Source organism: Eptatretus burgeri, chromosome 14 (assembly GCF_056783735.1).
Source record: "Eptatretus burgeri isolate ZD-2024b chromosome 14, Ebu_testis_v1, whole genome shotgun sequence".
NCBI lineage: Eukaryota > Metazoa > Chordata > Myxini > Myxiniformes > Myxinidae > Eptatretus > Eptatretus burgeri.
In genome coordinates, this window is record NC_140974.1 from 34908708 (window position 1) to 34932563 (window position 23856).

The following is a 23856-nucleotide window of genomic DNA, read 5'->3' on the forward strand; positions in this document are numbered from 1 at the left end:
TCCTCCATCCCGATCTCTTCCACCCCTGCATTCCATTTGTCTAATTCAATCCTTTTTTTTTTCTCTCTCTCTCTCTCCATGAAATCTGGTATTTCCATGAGCAAACTCCATGCAAACAAATGCTGCTCACATTTTATGAGGCCACAGTTTGGATGCGTGATGGTGTTGGTTGCTCGTTTAACAAAACCACGAGCGATGCAAATCACTTATCTTCGTCCTCTTCTTGTGGATGAATGATTCCCCTTTGCTCAGGTTCTCATGGCGTTTTGCATGTGGCAATGAAACAATGTTCACCGCTCGAATAACACAGCGTGCACTGAATTCTTCCCCTGGTTTGCTCGAATTTAGAGCATCAAACGAAACGCAAGTACAAAGCACGATGTAAATTCTGAGCCGCTGAGCAATCGCTCTTCATCAATTGGCTTCTGTTTCACACAATTTAATATCAATTAATGGCATCCTACAACAGTGCATCGGGAAGCACAATTTTCATGCTATCATTTCATCTTCCATCGGTGCTTCATTGTTGACCTTAAATCTGCGGTAATGAACTGCGGCTTATGTGGGAAGCATGTTTCATAGAACAGAGAAACAAACGTCTTGGAACTAATCAATGAATGCAAGTGAAGCTTTTCATGCTGTATTAACAGAAGGGAGAGTGCACTCGTAGATAATCAAGTTAAATATTCAACAAAGACCTAACATGATATCTCAACTAAGGTTCCAGTCACTAAGGTTGATATTGATATTTTGTACCATTTTCTGCCATACCTGATCCGGAGTGATACATCTCAAGGGTGACATTCGTATTTGATTTTTGGTGGGATTGTCCTGACATGAGTTGTTGTGCTTTCTGGTTCAGAAGGATCTATTGGATTCTGTAGCTCTTATAGCATTCATTCCAGGTACTGTCTGAGCAAGCAAACCCACAGAGCAAGAGCCTGTCTAAGCAACCCCCTACCCCCCCCCCCCGCACCCCAAAGGCTTTGCACATTGTCTGAAAATTTCTCCGACTCATGTTGGAAATCTCCCCCAAAAATATGAAGTGAAACCATGATTTCAATCAGGAAATTGTCCACTGTGAATCTTCCCAATGGGTACAAATTTCACTTGGGGCAAAACACCATGCGACATTCATATTGTAAGAAGACAAGACAATGTGCATGTGCTTCCCAGCAGTCGCTGAACGAACATTAAACTCGACAAAATTTAAATAACCGCACATGTGAACGCGGACGTACGTGCGTGCTTGCGCACACTCGTGCCACGATATGTAAACACTGAAATGATGCACAATATTAACAACAAAATGTCTTTACTACAGAACGATTGACCACGGTGAAGGGAAATTTCATTGGTTGTTGTTGTTGTTGTTGTTGTTGTTGTTGTTAATGTTACACTTGTTATTTTTATTGTTATTATTGAATGAAGTAACGATTTATCACACACCAACACCATTCGGTTTATGTGCTCTGTTTTTATAGGGAGACCCAGGCCCTCTTGGGCCACCAGGAAAGGAGGGATCGCCGGGCCTCAGGGGATTCCCTGGTGGGCGAGGTCTTCCTGGGCCTATGGTACGTACAAGCCACAACACAGGAGGCCATGAGGTCCATCAAGCCTGCTCAGTGGTTGCCAACCCATGGTTGTTTGTCCATACTCTATCCTTTTAAATGCTGAGCCTCAACCAAGACAGCAACACTTACCATTTTTAAAGTCTTTGGTATGACTCGAACCAACGACCTTCCAGACTCAAAGCAGACACTCTAACCACTACACCACCAAGTCGGGGTGAATGTTGACCTTATACATGTATGGGTCCTTCATGCGGTGTTTCTCAGTGTCCTGTTTACAGTCATGATCACCACCTTTCCCCTTGTGGAATTTCTGAATCGCAGTCCATTTGTGTCAGGGCTCCAGATAAATTGCAAATCCATACTTATATCATACTGGCTATTAATAATTATTGATAGTTGTGCATTTCGAGTCCACATCCCTGAAACGATCCAATTAGACTTGAACCTGCGGATTGTATTTTGTGATCGACATTGTTGTATTCAATAGTACACACTGACTTGCTCTTTTTCGTGTCATGCTCATGTTGCCATCACCTTTTTGCACACGCATTTGAATGTTTTTTGTAGAACCGCCGCCATTTCACTCGAACTCCAACGTTACAACAAGGAAGCTACTTGTAAACAATTACAACTCAATACTGAAGTACAACGTTTCATTCACACTTTGACTTGGAAGAATAAGCATAGTCACCAAACGTGACATGAGGAAAGGAACAGAACAGGACATGTGTATGTCATTCTCCTGTGATGTCAATCAGGTGACTTGTCTGGCATTGGTTTGTGAGATCGATTAATTGGCTTCCATGAAAATGTTCGTTTTCACTGAAAGGCGGCGAGCAACAAACTACTTTTCCACAGTGCAGTGTTAATCAAACGCAGTTTATTTATTATAATCCATCAACTCGTACATTATCACCGATAGTGATGACGTTCTGATTGATCCTTTAATAACCAAGTGCAAAATAAAATATTTTTGGCATTCTAACTCCAAATTCAAAACTGATTTTGGAAGAAAGTGACACACACAAGCGCACGCGCACGGACACCCATGCGTGTGGACGCGCGTTTTAATAAGCGTGTGTCACCTTTCACACAAACATCATGCCTTTGGTAAAAGAAACACCCAAAGGGTTTTAATAAAGGCATTTTGGAAAAAAAGATTATGCTAACCAATACACTGACGTAGCATGCGTCACACAATCGGTAAACACTATAATATACAGTGGGTGTAATAGTGTGAGTCTAAGAGGAAATGCATTCGTTGATATGTGATAACAAAATAAATAATTGGAATATGAAACCAAGAGCCTTTCAAGGCCATGTGGGATGTACCTGAGTTGTTGCTTGCACTATGAAAGCATTCCCCACTGGTATATCTAACATATAAAGCTCTTTCTCACCACTAACTCACTCACTCACTCACTCACTTACTGATATAAATATTTAATCCCTTCTAAGTGGACTAGGAAGCTGAATTTTTTGCATACTACTACAACTCAAAGCCAGTGTCCCAGGAAAAAAATTAAAAACATTCAGATAATATCCGTAAACAAAAATATCCGAAAACTACAAGGTCACTCGGTACAAGGCATACCTCCACCACGTAAGAACATATCAGGCCCAATACATTTTTGAAACGTCATGCTATATATCGTTTTTGGCCCTGTCTCTAAATGGTGAAGAATCACTTTAAAAATTAAATAATTCTCGTATCCAGACCCAGATTCAGATCTTCACCAAAATCGAATCTGTTCATCATGGTATCACGCCCAAGATGTCCACCAAGTTTCATCCAAATCCGTCCACAACTTTTTGAAATGTTGTGTTATATATCGGTTTCATCCTATCTCTCAATGGTGAAGAATCACTTAAAAAATTTCGGATCAGGATTCGAATCTTCACCAAAATTGAATCAATTCTTCCTTGTCACACATCCAATGTGTCAAACAAATTTGGTACGAATCTTTCCGCAACTTTTTGAGATATTTTGCTGTATATCATTTTTGGCCCTCTCAATGGTGAAGAATCGCTTTAAAAATTCTAGTAGTCGGATCCAGATCCGGATGTTCATCAAAATGTAAGCAGTTTGTCCTTGTTACACAGCCAACCTGCCCACCAAATTTCATCCGGATCCGTCCACAACTTTTTGAGATATCCTCCAAACAGACAGATAGCGGTGAAAACATAACCTCCTTCACATTTGTTGGATGAGGTAATAAAAGTCAGCTGGTGCAGCCTCTGCTCAGTGTGGGCCACGTGACCCTAGACAATGGACAAAGAAATTGAATGGTTTGTAGAATATCGTCATGGTAACAATTGATTTACAGTATTCATTTGTGCATGCCAAGCTTTTAATTTCACTTTAAACAACCGCTATGGAAGGTGTGTGTGTATATATATATATATATATATATATATATATATATATATATATATATATATATATATATATAATATCATATCATATCATATCATATCATATAATATCATATCATATCATATCATATCATATCATATCATATCATATCATATCATATCATATCATATCATATCATATCATATCATATCATATCATATCATATCATATATACAGGTCAGAAAATTTGCATCTCAGCGTTCACATTAGTAAAAGAAAGAAGCAGCACACTGAGCAATAAAATAATTCAAATTTAAATTCTTTATTAAAAGCCTGACGTTTCAAGAACAAACCAGTTCTCTTCCTCAGTATGTAGTTTTGGAAATGTAGTGGAATGTATTCGAAATACATATATATATATATATATATATATATATATATATATATATATATATATATATATATATATATATATATATATATATATATGTATACACACACATTGGCTCGGACAATGGCGAAAATCTGTGGCATGAATGGAAGATTGCTGTCCATCAACGCTCACTACACAACTTGACTGAACTTGAACAGTTTTGTGCAGAAGAATGAGCAAATATTCCCCAATCAAGGTGTGTGAAGTTGGTGGAGACCTATCCCAACAGACTCACAACTGTAATTGCTGTTAAAGCTGCTTCCATCAAGTAATAACTCAGAGGGGTGGACTCTTATCCAACCAAGAAATTCTAGTTTTGTATTTTTAATCAATATTCTGAAGTTTATGGAATTTGTTTTTCACTTGGAAGTTGTAGGTTACGATGTGCAAATAAAGGTGGAAAAGTCTGATTTAATTCCAGGCGAAAAGGCAACAAAAGGTGAAAAATTTGAAAGGGGGTGTAGACTTTCTATAGCACTATATATTTATCACTTTTAATCCTTCGCCTTTCATTTTCAATTCTGCATATGGAATATGAATATGTAAATGAAATTTGTTGAAAAATATTCAGATTCTTAATTGAATTTATGTAAAAACATGTAAAAAACTATAAAAATTTTAATGCAATTGTTTCAATTTCCAATAACGAATCACCTTGAAACACAGAGGCCCAAGCCACGCTTCGCTGCTCAGCTTGTCAAGTGAGCCACCCGACTAATGATGCTGTATCATTTATCATTTAAAGCACCATCATTTAAAAAAATTTTTTACATTAATTTGGTTCAGAATTGAAAGTTTTTATTGTGACATTGACCTTATGTGAAAATAATATGGTACAGCAAATTTCTGGGAAATTGAAATTTACACATTTGAAATTAACATTTACGTCTTATCTTCATTGTAAGCTGAGTGATTGTGTTATTTTTTTAAATAAACTGACAATGTTGAGATTCAGCGAGTGGGAGTGAAAGCAAACTCAGAGGTAAATTGTTTATTTCCCAGAGGTTTGTTGTGCTTAAACTTTTTTTTTTTGAAAACATTAAATATCCACTTGTACATCATTGTCATGTTATTTAAATCAAGCGTGGACTTTAAGGGATTTGATTTTTCAAACTGATTTTGATTTGAACACTGAGAGAGTCGTTTTTTTTTTTTTACAAAGAGGGATTGATTGACACAAATTGTGGAATCTAGTTGCTCAGAGAAGGATTGATTTTCTCATGGAGAGATTGATTTACACATAGAGGGATTGATTTATTTATAGAGGGATTGATTTTTTTCCGAGATGGATTGATTTGCACATAAAGGGATATTTTTTGGCACAGAGGGATTGATTTTCACATGGAGGGAATGATTTTCATTTTGAAGAACTTGATTTGTTTACTGAATGTTGATATTTGTTATTTTGTTACACACCTATTTAAAATTCATTCTGAGGGATCTTTTTTCACACACTGATGAGACTTGCACATCGAAGGAGTTTTTTGTGTGTCTCGAGGGATTTGAAACAATCTCCATTAGAGGTGTAATGAATTATTTTCATGATGAGGCCTGAGCAGTTTTCACGGTTTCATGACGATCGTCTCTTGGTATGTTTATTTATCTTATTATGAAACGGTGCCAGGATTGTCGGTTTGTCAGTTCCTTCTCTCCCAATTTAGGGTATTCCGGGGTTGAAAGGTGACCAGGGTCCTCCAGGTGCACCAGGTCCAGCTGTAAGTACCAACACTGTAAACACATTCCTTGCAACTGTTTGTGGACATGTCACTCCATTTTGTTTTATTGATGTTATACAGTATACCAAACGTAGTTTGTAAATATATTCTGAAGTGCCTTGAGGAGACACTTGGTGTTTATGTGGGTTTCCCACGTATGTTGCATGCATTGTATGTGCGCCCACGTCTGGTGTGCAGATGGTGTTTGTAGGTACATGTGTAGTGAATCCTTGGCATTTATGTGAAGAATGCACTCAATGCAGTGTGTACGTGTTTCTCATGCAGTTTGGTAAAAGTTTGAACTCTAAACGCAAAGCAATTACTCTTTGTGGTAATGAAACCGCTCCCTGTCCGACAGTTGTGTTCATGGATTTTTCAATCCAAAAGTTTGAAGTTTTTTTATCCCAAATACATACCCCACTAAACTGATTGTCATCCATCGTTGTGAACAGCAGGCCGCTCTTTGCTTCTTTCAGTTCATCAATGGAAATTGTTTGTTTTTATTTATCTTCACATTCTCCTCTTCTACTTGTTGATTTTGCATGCAATTTTAAAATGTCGTTTAATGGTGCTCTATCGGGGACTGACTAAACAAAGCCATTGTGGCATCTTTGGTAATTACAGTGGTTTTATTGTCATTGTCACAAATGTTTATTTATCTCGAGAGTTTGGATTCATAGCTTGACTTCTTTGGAATTTTTTTTTTTTTACAAAGGAAACCGAGTTAATCATGTTATGTCCATATTTCACAAATTAATTTGACCATTGATCTGCCGTCATTAGGGCTCACCGGGCGAGAGAGGCCCAGCCGGTCCTGTGGGGCTAATTGGCCTTCCAGGTCGACCGGGAACATCGGGGCCTGTCGGACCTCCTGGAGACAAGGGGGCACCGGTGAGTATTATTGCTGGTTTAACAACTATCGTATGTGTTGATACTATGTACTCTTCCTGCCTACATTAATTGGAAATGTGGTAAAAGACTCCATGACTGTTGCCAAAATAATTTTGAAAAAAGTGGCAGTTTGATGTGTGCCCTCAAATCTCATTGTCTTTCTGTGCAGGGTGAGAAAGGACATGAGGGACCAGCAGGCAGGGATGGAATCCAGGGTCCTGTTGGTCTTCCAGGTTCCTCTGGTCCAGCAGGGCCTCCTGGTGAAGATGGAGATAAGGTGGGGCACTTGAGAACTAAAAATGCAATTATCAGTCTTGTTCATGCATTCGAGGATATTAGACTTGGCAAGGCTCCTGTCAATCTGTGTCAGTGGACAGTTTGAACGATTGGTTTCGATCAATTCAAGGTGGATAAGAACATATGGTAACCATTGTGGGAAGCAAAGTAAAGCTGATGTTTCATCATTAGCCCTTCAACTGGACAAGGCCTCAAGGACATAAGTCTGAAACAGCAGCTTAACTTTGGTTCTCATGGCCGTGAGCACACCTTTTGTCAAATCTCAGTTGATAATTTATTTACTTATTTATTTTACACACACTCAACTTCCTCTGTGTGTACAGACCTTGTCCATCTTTAAAGAAAAAAAAAATTGATCCCTTCGAGCTTCTCCTGGTGTCACAGCCATTTAATTAAGAAAAATAAGTAGTTCTGTGCAGAGTGCTCACCAAATCTCACTCATGGTTCTGCAGTTTCGCCACTCATATGGAGGTTAATGGCTCGTTTAAAAAAAAAAAAAATTCTGCTGGGGTAGTCTCAATTATCGACTTCACTACGAACCGGCCACATCATGTGTGGTCATGTGTGGTCATGTGTGGCCCTTATGAGCAGGTGGTTATAAGGAGACATTTTAATGGCGTAGCAAATATTTTATTATGCAAGAGATTTTGAATTATTGTCATGTGATTGTATTTTCTTTCAGGGAGACATCGGGAGACCGGGCCAAAAGGGCAGCAAAGGAGATAAAGGCGAACCGGTATGGTTTTAACAAATTATGGAAAGCACCGATCGAGACTATACACAACATACAGTTCACTGTAAATATATATATATATATATATATATATATATATATATATATATATATATATATATATATATTACATTGTATCAGTATTTAGCAACAGCAGGGACTGGGTAAGATCCTTTGAATGGTCTGATGCTGATGGCAGTATTTCATCGTGTTTCACGCTGGTCTCTAGTGCGTGTTACATCACCTAAAATTAAAATCAAATGTGTCGTAAATTTACCTGGAAATTGTTACCAGCTGAAATTCCAAAAAACTTTACGATGCTGATAATTACAATTGCTGTTAAAAAAAAAAACAGTCGTTTACCATTTTCACAATGGTCACATAAAACATGTAGATGGTACCATTAATTAATTGGTTAATTCTTGGCAGTCAGGATTCCAGTAAAATGCTGTAAGTACTCCTTGAGTTACCATAGGAGTTGCTGAATTTGCCAAATCATGGTTACCATCGGAGCAAATGATATGTGGAAATAAATATATGTAAAAATGCAACAGTTACTTATGCAGTTGTGAGCTTCTACAGAATCCAAATAGGATAAGAAAGTAAGTAAATCATTGAATGGTTGAGGAATGGGAGGTGGTAGAGGTGGGTAGTTGTTGTTGGTGGTGAATCCAACAGTTAAATTCCTTTTAATTCAATTGTGAATATTTCACGACACAATCTTTTCACATCACTTTCACAACGACATGTAGTACAGTCTAAATCAGCAGCAGCGAATATCGGTTTAAGATTTACTTGTGATCTACCATTTACAGGGTACAAGGCAGGCAGTGTGGAAGTAATTTCTATCAATAGAGGAATTATCTTAAGTATGGTGTGAGAACGATGATCTGATGAAATGCTTTCTTTGTATGTACAAGTCCACCCAGGAAATAAATAGGGTTTTGGGTTGTATGCTTCCACCACAAGCGATCCCGAGTGAACGGCGAACTTGTCAGCAAACCAGTGAGGAAGCCTGTGTAGTTCTCTAAGCATTTGCCTCTTGGCATAAACAATGCATATCGCCATTGGTGACCCCCCGACAAACACCCAGGGCCCCCTTGGGGTATGCCATATTGCTGTCTGTTCGCAAACAATACCCAACAGTGATTGGAAACCATTACAAATAGACAATAAAGGGACACAGACCCTGGCACCCTGAGCAGCCGGAATGTGTGATTAAAGTAAATAAAGACTGCACCTTCTCCGGCGAGGAATAAGATCTCAATGTCATTTCGAGGAAGAGCCCCTCGATGAGGCAAAAACCTGAAGAGCTGCCATCTTCCGCACAACCAACACAAACAAGACTTTATTAAACGATGCAGTCTCTCCGGGGAATATACATTACAGTCGATCTGAGAACAGTGCCGACTCACTCATTCACTCACTCATCACTCATTCACGGACAGACATGTAGAATGCTTCAGTGACCAAGGTGTGGCTCAGGAGAAATGAATGACCAATCCCTGAGGACGGTGGTTCTGAAATAATCTAGTCCAGGTGATCACGTCAGGCATTTGCAGATTAAAATTCACATTAGATTAGAAATGCAATTTTATAATTCAGAATTTCATTGAACATGCAAAATTGATCATGCCATTTAATTGCTGTACAAGTGTGTGTGTGTGTGTGTGTGTGTGTGTGTGTGTGTGTGTGTGTGTGTGTGTGTGTGTGTGTGTGTGTGTGTGTGTGTGTGTGTGTGTGTGTGTGTGTGTGTGTGACGGAATATTTCAACACCTTGGGAATGTACAATATGGATTGCAGTATATCTAACTTGGACATAATGCCCGTTCAAGGTAAAATATCAACTTTTCCTTCATTTAAATGTAAAAATGTTATGGCAAGGTTTGACAACTTTGTTGAACTGCACCGAAGGCCGCATGTGCGTGCGAGTTGAGTCCCTTGGCCTTGTAGTACACTACAAACTAAAGGCAGTGCAGGCAAACACACACTCAAGAACAGGCACACATACACACAAGGTACAAAATCAATGTGTGGTTAAATTAGTTGTTAATATGTTATTGTTTCATTGAATAAATTTGTTGAACTGTGCATAAGGTTTCTTGCAATATAAATGTTGGCCACCTCAGGGTGCTGTATTAAAGTTTGTCGATGTGCACACTCAAGCCTGGTGTTGGATTAACGGTTAAGGTGGCTGGCTTAGGATTTTAGTGTCCTGAGTTTGAGCTCCTGTCCTTCCATTGAAATAACACCAGGTGGGTTGACACAGCCTGTCATCCTTCTGAGGTCGGGAAAATGAGTGCAAACTTATTAGGGGTAATAAGCCATTCAAGTATCAAGCCTCGGACTGGTGATCCCTTAGCCAAATGAAACTGCCTTGACAGCCTGATGTGCCTCACGGCATGAAAGGAATGGTTGTTGTTGTGTGCAGACTCACTCACTGTCTCTCTCTCTCTCTCTCACACACACACACACACACACACACACACACACACACACACACACACACACACACACACACACACACACACACACACACACACACACACACACACACACACACACACACACACACACACACACACACACACACACACACACACACACACACACATAAATTTTGTAATGGTAAGTACTTACAAAGGCTATTTTATTTGAAGTTATAACCTTAACTTATCCAATTGACTGATTTCCCAACTGCCCGGATCATCAGCTGGGCACCTTTTTTCATCGAGGTTTCGATCCTTTCAGTCCAGAACCTCTCCAAACATGGATCCACAACCCCGGTCGCAGGTCCACATCAGTAGATTACTCAACATCAATGGACCCATAACCTCAAAGTTGTGTCCAGACAGTCAGTCAACACAGCAATGCAATATCCTTATTCAAACTTATTACTTGCAAAATCGAAGATCTTTCAAATATATTGGTCAGTGGATTTTGTTATTCTGTCTGTTTGTTTGTTTGTCTGTTTGTCTGTTTGTTTGTCTGTTTATTGCCTGCACGTCACAATTTTAAACCGATCTTCACGAAACTTCACCACATGGTAGAGTTTGTCATAAACAAGAACCCGATTGTTTTGAGGTCAAAAGGTCAACATAGGCCAAAGGTCAACAACTTCGGTGAGATTTCTAAAATCTTTAGTTTTCATCCGATTGACTTGAAATTTAAAGAGGATTTATATTTCAGATCACTGAATTCAACAAGCCAATTATTTTTGAGGTCAACATCGGACAAAAGGACAACATAGGCCGGATTTCCAAAATTGTCAATTTTCATCCGATTGACTTTAAATTTGAAGAGGAGTTGCATATTTGGTTATTGGATTCAACCACCAATTATTTTTTAGGTCAAATTTGTTTTATGGACTTTGCAAAGTCTTCCCCTTCTTGTTTAGTTATTAGTTTTATTTAAAGTATTACAACGTATGAATAACTTCAATCACACATCACTTTATATCATAATATTAAGCGATAAACACTTTACCTTGTGGACATATCCATTAGACAGCATCTCCATCTAACCATAGACACACACTGTCATCCAAGTATTCAAACTATCATTAATAACCAATTTTAACATGCTGCAACCATCAATGTTGCATATCTTAGCAACCATCAATAAATGATTTTAATGCATATTTATAATATAGTGTATAAATAATATTTATTTGTTGTATTTTTATCTAAATACCTCCATTATTTAATACTATATATATATATATATATATATATATATATATATATATATATATATATATATATATATATATATATGTGTATGTATATGTACAGGGTGTTCCAGAAAGAGTGACATAAATTTAAATGTTTATTTACAAAGAAACAGAAACCTCAGGAACGTCAACCAAACATTTCTTGAAAGATTATGACATGGTATTTTCTCTCACTGATTGCTGTTGCAGTCAATCACTGCTGGAGTTAGTGAGAGCCTGAGGTCTGAAATTGGCATTTATGCAAAATCCTTGTAATTGATGTTCTTGATGCCGGTCCCTCCACGGTTCAGACAGGCATTGATCCTGACTCCAAAGTTCTGTCCAACTTTCCTGTCAGTCTCATATGGCACTGCTCGGAGATGATGTTTGTTCAAAGTTCTGCCTCATGTGGCACTGGAAATGGGCTTCATCACTGAACCATATCAGGTTGATCCAGTTTGGGTACCGACTGCTCCATCCTGTCACTAAGCCAATTGCACATATCAAGTCTCCTTCTCATGTCATCTTGACTCAGTTTATGCCGAATAGAGATGATGTTTGGGGAAAGCTTGAGTTCCTTGGTGAGGAAACGCCAAACTGATGTTGGTTTGATGCCGAGTTCACGGGAGCGCCGGCTGTAGGACTTCTTGGGACTGTCTACTGCAGAATCCTGCATGGTGTTAATGTTGGCTTGGCTCTTGGTTACTGATACTGGCCTACCACTGTTGCCCTTGCTCTGGTTGTGCATTGTACTCTTGTACTCAAAATGTTTCACAATATGTTGAATGGCACGATTTGTGGGTTCATCACGTGTTCTGAGGTCGTATTCCCAGCACAACTTCCGGCGGGTGTCTACATATGATTTTGTCTCATATCACATATCACTTTTGTCTTCTGCTTCACTGTCAATAGCACAGTTAAGCTACGGAGCAAGAAATCCCAGGGAACAAATACTAACACCACCAAATCCTGAAAATGAAAACGGTATAGGTCAAAAAATGAAGAAATGGCAGGAAGTCAATGTTGTATCAATCTTTTTGAAACACCTGTATATATATATATATATATATATATATATCTATCATCATCATCATCATCATCATCATCATCATCATCATCATCATCATCATCATCATCATCATCATCATCATCATCATCACACCATTTTAAAGCCCTTTTCCCTGAGCAGGGGTCAGCATTTTGCGGGCTCTAATCATGGTACCCTTTCTTGTGGCAATGTTTTTTACGGCCGGATTCCCTTCCTGACGCCAACCCTTTAGTCCCCTTTGACACGCAGGGATAATTACCAGTATACAGGTGCTCATTTCGCCAACCTCAGAAGGATGTCAGGCTGAGTCAACCCCCCTGATGGATCCCAAGTCACCCACCCCAAGCACTAAGCCAACACCAGGCTATATATACATATATACAGTCATGCGCCACTTAAAGACGGGGTTACGTTCTGAGAAACGCATCGTTAAGTGACGTCGTCGTTGTGCGAGCATCTTTTTTTTTGGTTTTCGTTTTCGAACATCGTACTTACACAAAACTACACACCTAGGTTATATGGTATAGCCTATTGCTCCTCGGATACAAACCTGTACAGCATGTTACTGTACTGAATACTGTCGGCAATTGTAACACGCATCCAAGAGAGACGGAAGACACGTCAGATTTACCTTTGTGCTTTTCATGACGGCCATCGGTGTTGTTAGTAGCAGCTTACAATTTCCTCTCGCATCGATTATAGAAAGATGAATAAATAGCGTTTGGATTTTATAAATACGTAATCATTGCATCGATGTTATAATGTATAAATGAAGAAACGAGCTCCTTTCAATTGTGATATATATTTTCGGAACAGTGTGATTGTTTTAACAACATGAAAAGCTTCAGTAAAAACAAATTTGTTTTAATTTCGACTGTAACAACGATTTATTCGCGGAATTCTTCAATTCAAAGGTAATTTACTTGCGAGAAGGTAAACGTGCAAACATTGGTTCAGTTTGAAAGCCGATTTCCTTGAATCCCGATTTCGCACGATCCTGTTGTTTTCGCGATGACATTTTATGGACCTCAACGATCGCATTATAACAGGGCCACACTGTCGTTTATTATCATTATGAAGTATTATGTACTGTCCAGCGTACATAATTGTATGTGCTATTTTTATTTGACTGGCAGCGCGACGTCGACGACATCACTCAGCGATAGGAATTTTTCAGCGACATTTTTTTTTCATTTTTTTTTTTTTTCAGAGCTGGCAGATCCGTCGTATATGCGATCCGTCGTTGCCCGGAACGTCGTTAAGCGGCGCATGACTGTATATATATATATATATGTATATATATATATATATGTATATATATATATGTATATATATATATATATATACACACACAGATGTTTGGTACTACAGAACTTTAATATGGATGCAAATAAACACGACATAGTGACCAAAGCTTTTCGTGCTGCACTCCTCAGGGTAAAAATTCGCAGCAAGTGAAGAAGGAAGTGAAGGCATGTGCTTTATACGCAGATCTCAATTAGGTAGATGCTGATTGGTTCAGCCGTAATGACGTCATGGTTAATCCGAACGCCCATTGGTCGGCTCATCATCTTCACCTCGAGCTCCCATTGGCTGGAGCTGAGTTCACCGATGATTCACGTTTGCAACCACATCCTGGAGATTCTATGCAACCACATTCTCAACACGACAAGAGATCGGAAGATGGGTCCAGACAAATGTCCATTCTATATAAGGATGCCCTGGAAAGGGCAATCATCATGAAGGATTGAAGTACAAATCAAACATATTGTGTCCAACATGTTTCTGGCTGTGCAACTCCAAGTAAACTTTACCTCTCGCCGTTTGCTGATGTTCGTCAACAAGGATGTGTCACCCACCTCACAAACCAGCAATGTTATCTATGGGTTTAAGTGCTGATGTGAAGCTCGGTACGTGGGCCGCACAACACTAAGATTGGCTGATCAGATCAAACAACACGTCCTCTTGGCAATTCAAAGAAAATTGTGAGGGTTAGAAACAACCAGTGCGAGCATGTAGAAATATCCAGCAACCACCGGCCACTGTATCTGCTTCATCTGCCATTGCACAGCACCTGGTTGCCAACCCTATCTGTGCAGACCAGTACAATGCAGAGATGTTCAGGATATTGAGCCGAGGTCGGAGCTCGTTTCATTTACGTATGTTGGAAGCAACCTTCATCCTTACGACTGATCCAATATTATGTCATCAAAAGGAATTTGTACGATCTCTGTGTGTCTTTCAGCATGGAAAGATCAAGGGAAGTACAGTAACAAATGGTGAATGGACCTTAGGGGAAACCCATCCCCCCCCTCTCCAGGATGTGGTTGCAAACGTGAATCATCTGCGAACTCTGCTCCAGCCAATGGGAGCTCGAGGTGAAGATGCTCGACCAAGGGGCGTTCGGATTAACCGTGATGTCATTACGGTTGAACCAATCAGCGTCTACCTTATTAAGACCTGCATATGAAGCACTCACCTTCACTTCCTTCTTCACTTGCTGCGAATTTTTTACCCTTGAGGAGTGCAGCACGAAAAGCTTCGGTCACTATGTTGTGTTTATTTGTATCTATATATATATATATATATATATATATATATATATATATATATATATATATATATATATATATATATATCTATATCTATCTATCTATCTATCTATCTATCTATCTATCTATCTATCTATCTATCTATCTATCTATCTATCTATCTATCTATCTATCTATCGTATATATATATATATATATATATATATATATATATATATATAATCTTTACTTTTTTGTCTCCTTCATCAGTTTCTGGATGAATGAAAATTCACAGAAATAAGAAAAAATGTCTGCTAGTAGGGGGCTGTAATGCCCACCTATGGGAATGTACCCTTAACCTCTTGAAGCATTATCCCACAAAAAGATACAAAAGTATAAAATAAAATAAAATAAACATCATCTTTAAACTTCTGCTTATCAAAACAATGAAAACTTGAGTATTTTTTTGTAGAAAAGAATGCTTTATCAAACACAACACATAAAAAGTTATTAAAAGAGTGAAAAAACCTTCTCAATTACTTTGAAAAATGAATACCTCACGATAATTATATCCAAATTTGTAAATAAAGTTGAAAAAAAAAATCAAAAACTTCAACTGACTTGATATTGAGGCATCTAATTCTATCTAAGAACTCTAAAGAAGAAGAATTAAAGCTCCAGAAAGAGTTTATACCAGAATTATTCTCAATTGCTGCACAATATTTTCTGAACTGTTCCCCAATAACTTGTAACCTAAGAGTTAACTGTGACCGATAACTGTTTGGTGGAACGTTGCCTGACACCCACTATAAACCTATACTTGTACGGGTTTTTATCAAGCTTAGGGATCCAGAAAAGTCGAGGAATACAAAGATTTACCTCCACATTTAATACCAAAATTATTAACTAAAACTTCCTGATGCGCAGGGATAGTATCTTGGAGTGACTTATGACAAGGAACATGCGTGCTATTTCCTATACTAGTGAAAGTAACCATATTATTGCCTCTCTTAATAAAACCTCCACATAAAACTTTTTACAAACCACAACAAAATTATTAGCAGCCTTATCCGCTGAAGCTTTTATGTAGTTATCATGGAGATCCCGAATGTCTTTGTGAACACTCGGCTTGTTCAACACTAGTTTAGACCGACCCAATGAAAGCAAGCCCTGACCCTAAAAAACTTAATTATATTATCCAGGACAACTCTTTAAAAGCATGCATTAAAACTGTTTACAGATAACTTAAACTTGGTGCACATTTTGTTAACAAAATTAGAGACAGAATCCACAACTGAAGACCTTAATGCAGCTCCAAGGTTGAGTTTCTGGTTCGCTATATTTAGCTCCCATTTTCATCAGATTCCTAATTTCGCTATTACTAATTATATGCAAATCCCCAGAAACAACGTGTCCACAAGGACCACATAAAATAGGGGAAGATGAACATGCACAGTCAGTTTCCAAAATGTCCTTTACTATATCCGTACTAAGAGTTTTAAGAAATTTACCATCACTGAATGACAGGCCAGATTCAGTAGAATGAAATGGAGACAGGACAGATTCAGCAATTCCTAAGAGGAAATCAAAGCCCAAAACTAAAGAGGAGAATCCAAAAAATTAAAAAAAAACAAATATAAAATTGACGACAAAGACCTGGAGGTAATGGCTGTTAAAAACAAATTGAAATTAGAAATGATAGCAAGGAAAAAAACACTATGATGAGGTTAACAGCAGGAAAAAAACAAGGCCAGATGTTTTAAAACACCCTGAAAGGATTCCAGCTTGAACTTCGGAAACGGAAGCAGAATGTGTCATTCCCTCCTGAAAAAATGATGAACTGGAATAGTTCTGGAAAGGAATTTATGAAGATCGAAAAAAACACAATAAGGAGGCAGAGTGGATCTAAAACCTGGAAGAGAAGAAGCAATATCTCGAGGAAATACCCTCAGTAATAATTGATGCAGAAAAGATAAGACAGCAACTTGCAAAGATGGCAAACTTCAAAAGCCCTGGCCCAGATGGGATCCCAAACTTCTGGCTAAAGAAATTTGATGCTCTCCATGTTCACTACGCTAGGGCATTCAATGGACTTATCCAAGGGGATCAAGAAATGGATGAATGGCTCCCAGGCTGTTTCCTCCCAAAATTGGAAGAAACCGAACTACCTCATAAATACCAGCCAATAACCTGTCTATCAACAACATACAAGCTTTTTAATAGGAATCATCACAGAAATGATGTGCCACCACCTAAGACAACAAGGAGGCCTCGAGGCAGAACAGAAGGGGTGTAAAAGAGGATGTTACGGAATAATGGACCAATTACTACTAAACAAGGCCATATTCAAAAACTGCAAATAGGAGAACCAAACTGTCCACAGCTTGTATACTATAAAAAAAGCTTTTGACAGTGTCCCATATTCATGGATGATAAAGTGCATGCAAATGTACAAGATAAATCCATAAATAATCAAGCTGATTGAGAAAGCCATGGACCCATGGAATACCACACCAATCCTGCAGCACTCGGAAGGAAAGATCGAAATACCAGGAGTAAAGATACGATGCAGGATCTTCCAAGGAGACAGTCTTTCCCCACCCCTGTTTTGCCTGGCACTGGATCCACGAAGTAACCTCTTTAATGAGCAAGAACATGGATACACCCTAACAACCAATAAAATAATGTCCAAAGAAACAGGAAAGGTGTGTGCTGGATGGATGAATCTACTTTACATGGATGATTTTTAACTCTGCCCTGAATGATGAAAAATTGGCAGAACAACCAAAATTGGTGAAACAGTACTCTGACAACATCCAAATGGAATTTCGCCGAGATAAGTGTGTCAAGTGCGCATTTGTGCACGGTAGATCCACAAAAATGGACAGCAGAAAAATCGACCTAGGGACAACAATACAGGAGCCAGACAATGAAGTATCTTTCACCAAATGTCATTAAAAAAAATGTGCAAAACAATTACCAAAGAATACCTGCATAGAATGAGGTTGATCATGAAAACATATATCTCTCCAAGGAACAAAATCAAAACCATCAACCAACTAGCAGTACCAGTGTTCCAATACAGCTGTGGTATTGTAAACTGGCCACAAGCGAAAATCATAAAACTAGATATCAACAGAAGAAAATTCCTCACCATGCACAAAATGTTGTCCAAAAATAGGACCGCCTGTCCTGAAGTGCACCTGAATCAGGAGCAACAGTCACTCAAACCCCCTGCAGACTCCCTGAGAACTTGAATTTTGTAATGCCGTGAACAAACTTTGGTACATTATGGGTGATGAAGATTGTGGTCAAGTTTCATCGAAATTGTGCATGTAGTTTCGGAGAAGAGAGCAAATACCTATTTTGGGGGGTCAACCCCATCCCCCCGTTGACTTAGCGAATATAAGATGTCACACACCAAACTGAAACACCAACAAATACAGACAGCCCCAATGATTGCAAAAAAGACATAAATAAAACCAAGACGAAGTTCCAACGGATAGATTGTGACAACTGGGAGAGAGACAAAAGAACAGGGAAATATAAAAAAAGAAAAGAAAGAAAGAGTTGGACAGATTAGGGATAGACAAAGAAGGATCACTGGAATGGCTAAGAAGAGGTCAGCTCAATTGGGACGGAGAATGAATCATTATAAATGTGCAAGACCAGGGACACTACACAGAGTGGCTTTAAAAAATGGGAGCACTGAGCCAATCAGACAAGTGTAGGTTCTGCAAGATAGAAACAGAAAGCACCAGTCACCTCCTATCGGGATGTAAAAACTCATGTCAGAACAGCTGGACACACAAAGGCACAACAAGGTATGTAGAGTAATCCACTGGCTCATCTGCAAAAGTCTCAATTATGAAAACTTCTGGAAACATGAACCAAAAGTAATAATTGAAAACTGGTCGTAATGTTCACTCGTGATCTGATGATCCCATCCAGCGTCAACAGAGAAAACAAAGCACTGAGGCTGCACACAGTACTCCGATACAAAGAGGAAAAGAAGGCATATTGCTAATTGAGGTTTCAGTACCCAGTAATATTAGTTTAAATAATGCAGAAATCAAAAAAATAACAAAATATCCCTCCATCCATCCATTCATCCATCAGGACCAGATTCTGTGCAGAGCGCTGGTGCTGCTTTTGCAGTCTCCTTGGCTATTGAGTACAATTGTGGACAGGTCACCACTCCAACACAGGATACCAGCAAGCTGGCACTCATTTTGCCAACCTCAGAAGGATGACAGGCAGAGTCAACCTCACCTGGTTTTAATTCAACAGCCAAGTGGGATTTGAACTCAGGATCATGGGATCCAATCCCACCACTCTAACCATTAAGCCAACACCAGACATAACAAAATATCAAGACCTCAAGAATGAAGTGAAAATATCCTGGAAGCTGAAGAGCATAAAAATTGTACCAGTGATAATTGGAGCAACGGGAATAATAATGAAGAAGCTCACAGAGATCCTACCCGTGGGAACATTACCACAAACGAACTACAGTTGGAGACTGTCCGAGGCTCAGTGCCGGTCCTGACAGGAGCCATTGGGACAAAACTTTGAGAACAACAAACCTTCGCAACTTAGCCTATGAATCATGATCCTTCACCGAAATGAAGGTGGATACTTTCAAGTCCTGGGAGGACACCATTCCACCATCCGAAACCCCAATTATGGAGATAGCAATCAACGCGACACACACTGATACAGGATAAGTATTTGGAGACAGCAAATGTGAGATGGAAACCATCCTCTAATGTGAATCATATTTTGCATATGAGGCATGGAGGGTGCAGAGAAAAAGAAAATGTTTCAAGGACAAACTGAAAAAGTCAGAGATATCTTCAAATGTTGAGACTGTCTCATTTCAAATGATCACCACAGTAGCAGGTCACGGGAGAGTCTGTGGTTCAGTAATGAGAACAGCAAAACAACACAACTTGGTCCTCGAAACATGATCCCAGAAATAAAATATGGTGGCTACTTTGAACCATCATGACAACTGCTCAAGAGATCACAACCAACGAGATATGCTTTTGATAACGATGTTGAAAAATCACCAGCACTTAGTGTCAGTTGGCAAGATTTGATGTCATCTTCATAACCTACGTGGAGATGCTGTTCACCAATGAGGGTACTCTGGCTGAAACTATAGTTCTACTTCTTCCCATTTCATTCCAATTTGCATCACCCTCTCAAGATATGACAACCAGGCACTGCTCTGAAACAGCAGTCCCTGAACTGGTCAACATGATATGCTACATCACCATAATATGAGCAGATTATGACAGTTCCATATTGTTGTGTCTTCTCCCCGACATGGAAATCTGTGACCGCTGGTCCAAAGGATCTTTTATTTACCATCCTTGGCTGAAATGACTCATGAAGATTCGACGGTACACATCGAAAAGCCTGAACAGTGGATAAATAGACCGCTGATTGAACGGATCGCACCATGAGTACTTGGTCAAATTACAGCTCCAAGATACTTCAGTCTGTTGTTTCAGCATATTGATTCCATATAGTGACTAACGCTTGAGTTTTGATTGCATTCCATCTGACTGCATGTTGTGCAGGTCTTTTGCAGTTCTGTGGTCCAATATCGAAATAGAATGTAAGGATAACAATGAAAATCTAATGACTAACCGCTGTATAAATTCCAAGGGTGACGGCATCCGCATGGCTGTGGAACGTCACCAGAGTGAAACGAAGATGCAAATAGCTTTGTGAGATTGGAGAGAAATGTGGCAATTACTCATGGCATTATACATTCCTACATTGCCAGGTAGAACTTGTTTGAGAAAAAGAGACGTCATCCTGAAAATACAATGCCAAAGACACTGGAAAGTAGACTAAAGACCTGTCTTATCTGATATCCAATACATTAGTGACACTACATTTGAGGACTAAGCATCGCAAGTGACAAGAAAAACAAAATGTTTCCAGGGAGAAGCAACCAGGAGAATGATGGGACTCTAACCTGCCACATTTATATCATAGGTGAAAGTTGATCGCACCCTTGATTATAACGAGGCATCTCATTTAATAGACGTGGCGATCATTCCTATTCTTAACAACATGAAACCAAACAGGGATGTCAGGTGAGTCCTGCAGGAGCAACTTTCATGAGCTGTCGGAGCAACCTGAGGACATGATTTGAACAATTCTTCGTTCGTATGCAGCACAAGGCTGAGGGGTGGCATCATTGGTTGAGGGGGTGGGTGTGCCACTGATGCAATGCCCTCTGCTGGTTAGGGCAGGCTTTTGGAATTTGGCTAGGCAGCCGGCGATAACTCGCCTACTTTTCGTGAAGGACAACATAGTATCTTTAGAGTCCCCCAACTAATGCCGGCAGATTGGACACCCAGCTTAATGTCCATCCGAGGGACGGCACACACATTGACGAATCAACTTGCCAGTGAAACACTAGGATGACAGTTTATAGCTGTGCTGGGATTCAAACTCAGGTTAGAATGCTTATAGGTGAGTGTGACGGGTATCCTCCCAGCCCAACAAATCCTACAGGAGACACCGAGATTTTTCCAACACTAAAATGGTGCAATTTTCGCTGTTCCGCTAAGCCTCTCGATCCAGAGAAATATAATTATGCGAAAGGGATTTCCTTTTTCTTTCCCACATTTCTATTATAGAGCTGTAATGAAGTATGTTGGGCAAAACACATTCCGTTGCCCCTTGGTGGTTCCTTTACACTTTACTCAAGGCAGTGACATCGTTAAAAGTTTAAAATCTGAAAATCTAACTGAGGGTGAGTGTGTGTTCTATCAGTGAACCGGTCCGCAGCACACACCATTGAGTATAATGAGTGTTGATCGCATTGTACCAGGGGTAAGCAAATATGTCACATATTGTGCCAATGGCAGATGAGGGAGCAGCGGGACATGCTGAGAATGAACGAGAACCATTTTAACAAACCACTTAATAAATGAACCAGTGTGTTTGTAGGATTGGCAAGTGTTGATAATAATTTAAAATTACCAATATATGTCATGAACTATATTGTTACTCTCCAGGGTTTTCGGAAAGAGCTACTTGGTGTGGTTGTCATTGCTTCCAAGGATACAGACTTTCACCTTTCTCTTGGTTTGAGTGATCTCTAAAGTAAAACGTGTGTTTCTCACTTAAATAACAGAGTAGTTTTAAGTGAAACTAAACTCTACTTGGTAGAGTGCATACTTCTGCCAGGCTGAAGGGTTTACGTTTTGCATCCCACTGATTGGCCGGATCTGGATCTGAACCTAAACCAAAAACATGTTGGCTTGTTCTTGTCACCTAACCAACTCATCCACCGAGTTTTGTCATAACTCGTCCTCAACTTTTTGAAATATCATTCTATATATCGTTTTTGGTCCCATCTCTCAATGGTTCTGTTCTTGCAAACAGCAGCTTGGCTGCCGGGGTAGCTGTCATTTCTTGGGGCACGGCTGTGCCACTGATGCTTTGCCCCCTCTACCAGTACACTAGTACTCATTCCTCCAACCTCGAAAGGATAACAGGCTGAGGCGACCCCACCTGGTGTTCATTCAGCAGCCAACTAGGCTCAAACTCAGGACCCTAGGATCCCAAGCCAGCCACCCAAACCACTAAGGCAACACCAGGCTTTCTCAATGGTTTAGAATCACTCATCGTATCTACGGGATTTGGATCTTCCCCAAAATCGAAACAATTCATCCTTGTCACACTCCCAACCTGTCCACACAAGTTTCGTCCGAATCCGTCCACAACTTTTGAGATATCCTCCGCACAAGACAAACAAACAGGAGTGAAAACATAACAAATGTAGGGTTACATAATCTGAGAATTAATCAATCCTATCATTATTTCGTTTTTTATCTCCGCATAACTTTCGGGACTATTTTACATGTGAGGCAACAAAGGGAACCTTTGGTGAATTCGTCTTGGTTTGCATGCAGGTAGCCGTGTCTCGTCCCCGATTGGCTGTGAAAAAAACGTGATGTCGTGTGTTCATTTGGGCCTGTCGTGCTGGTTCGACAGAAATTAATTGGTAAATTCGCTGATATTTTGGTTTTCTGCCCAGTGATGCATATTTTCAAATCAATATGCAAGTGAAAAATTTCCATAACAATCACATGAATTGAAGTTTGAATTATGTTTCGCCATTAAGAGCTGCAATTTCAGCTTCCATAGTTACACAGTTAAATGAATACTGCAAAAGGCGATTCAGCCAATCTCATCTGTGCTGATCTCCCGTCCCAACGCTCTTCATACTGAAGCACTGCTTTCTGGCATGTGTTCTTTGTGGGAGGGGGTGGGAGATGGGCATAGAAGGAAAGAGATAGGGAGTTTGGGAGGAGAAAGTGGGAATAGGAAATGGAAGAGGGGTGATGATAGGGTCTGGGCAGAGAGTAATATTCGTAGCAGACTGACCCCTTCATAACAAATGTGGGACAAGGAATAAAAATAAATAATTGGAGGGGGCGGATCGGACAGGTGGGTGAGGGTGGGGGGGAGCCTGATGGTACCCCCTGACTGGAGCCTCTCCCGATATGAGAGCAGTCGTGTCATGTGAGATTGA

At 39.5% G+C, this 23856-nt stretch overlaps 1 protein-coding gene across 3 annotated transcripts in view; it reads left to right on the forward strand.

The window, feature by feature from the left end:
* Positions 1-23856, forward strand: part of LOC147012952 (uncharacterized) — a 571074-nt gene that overhangs the window by 425488 nt on the left and 121730 nt on the right. For all 3 annotated transcript variants that reach the window (XM_085854308.1, XM_085854309.1, XM_085854310.1), the window contains 5 exons: positions 1485-1574; positions 6025-6078; positions 6862-6969; positions 7139-7246; positions 7949-8002. In XM_085854308.1, the coding sequence (XP_085710434.1) occupies positions 1485-1574; positions 6025-6078; positions 6862-6969; positions 7139-7246; positions 7949-8002 (414 nt within the window). The remainder of the gene's footprint in view (positions 1-1484; positions 1575-6024; positions 6079-6861; positions 6970-7138; positions 7247-7948; positions 8003-23856) is intronic.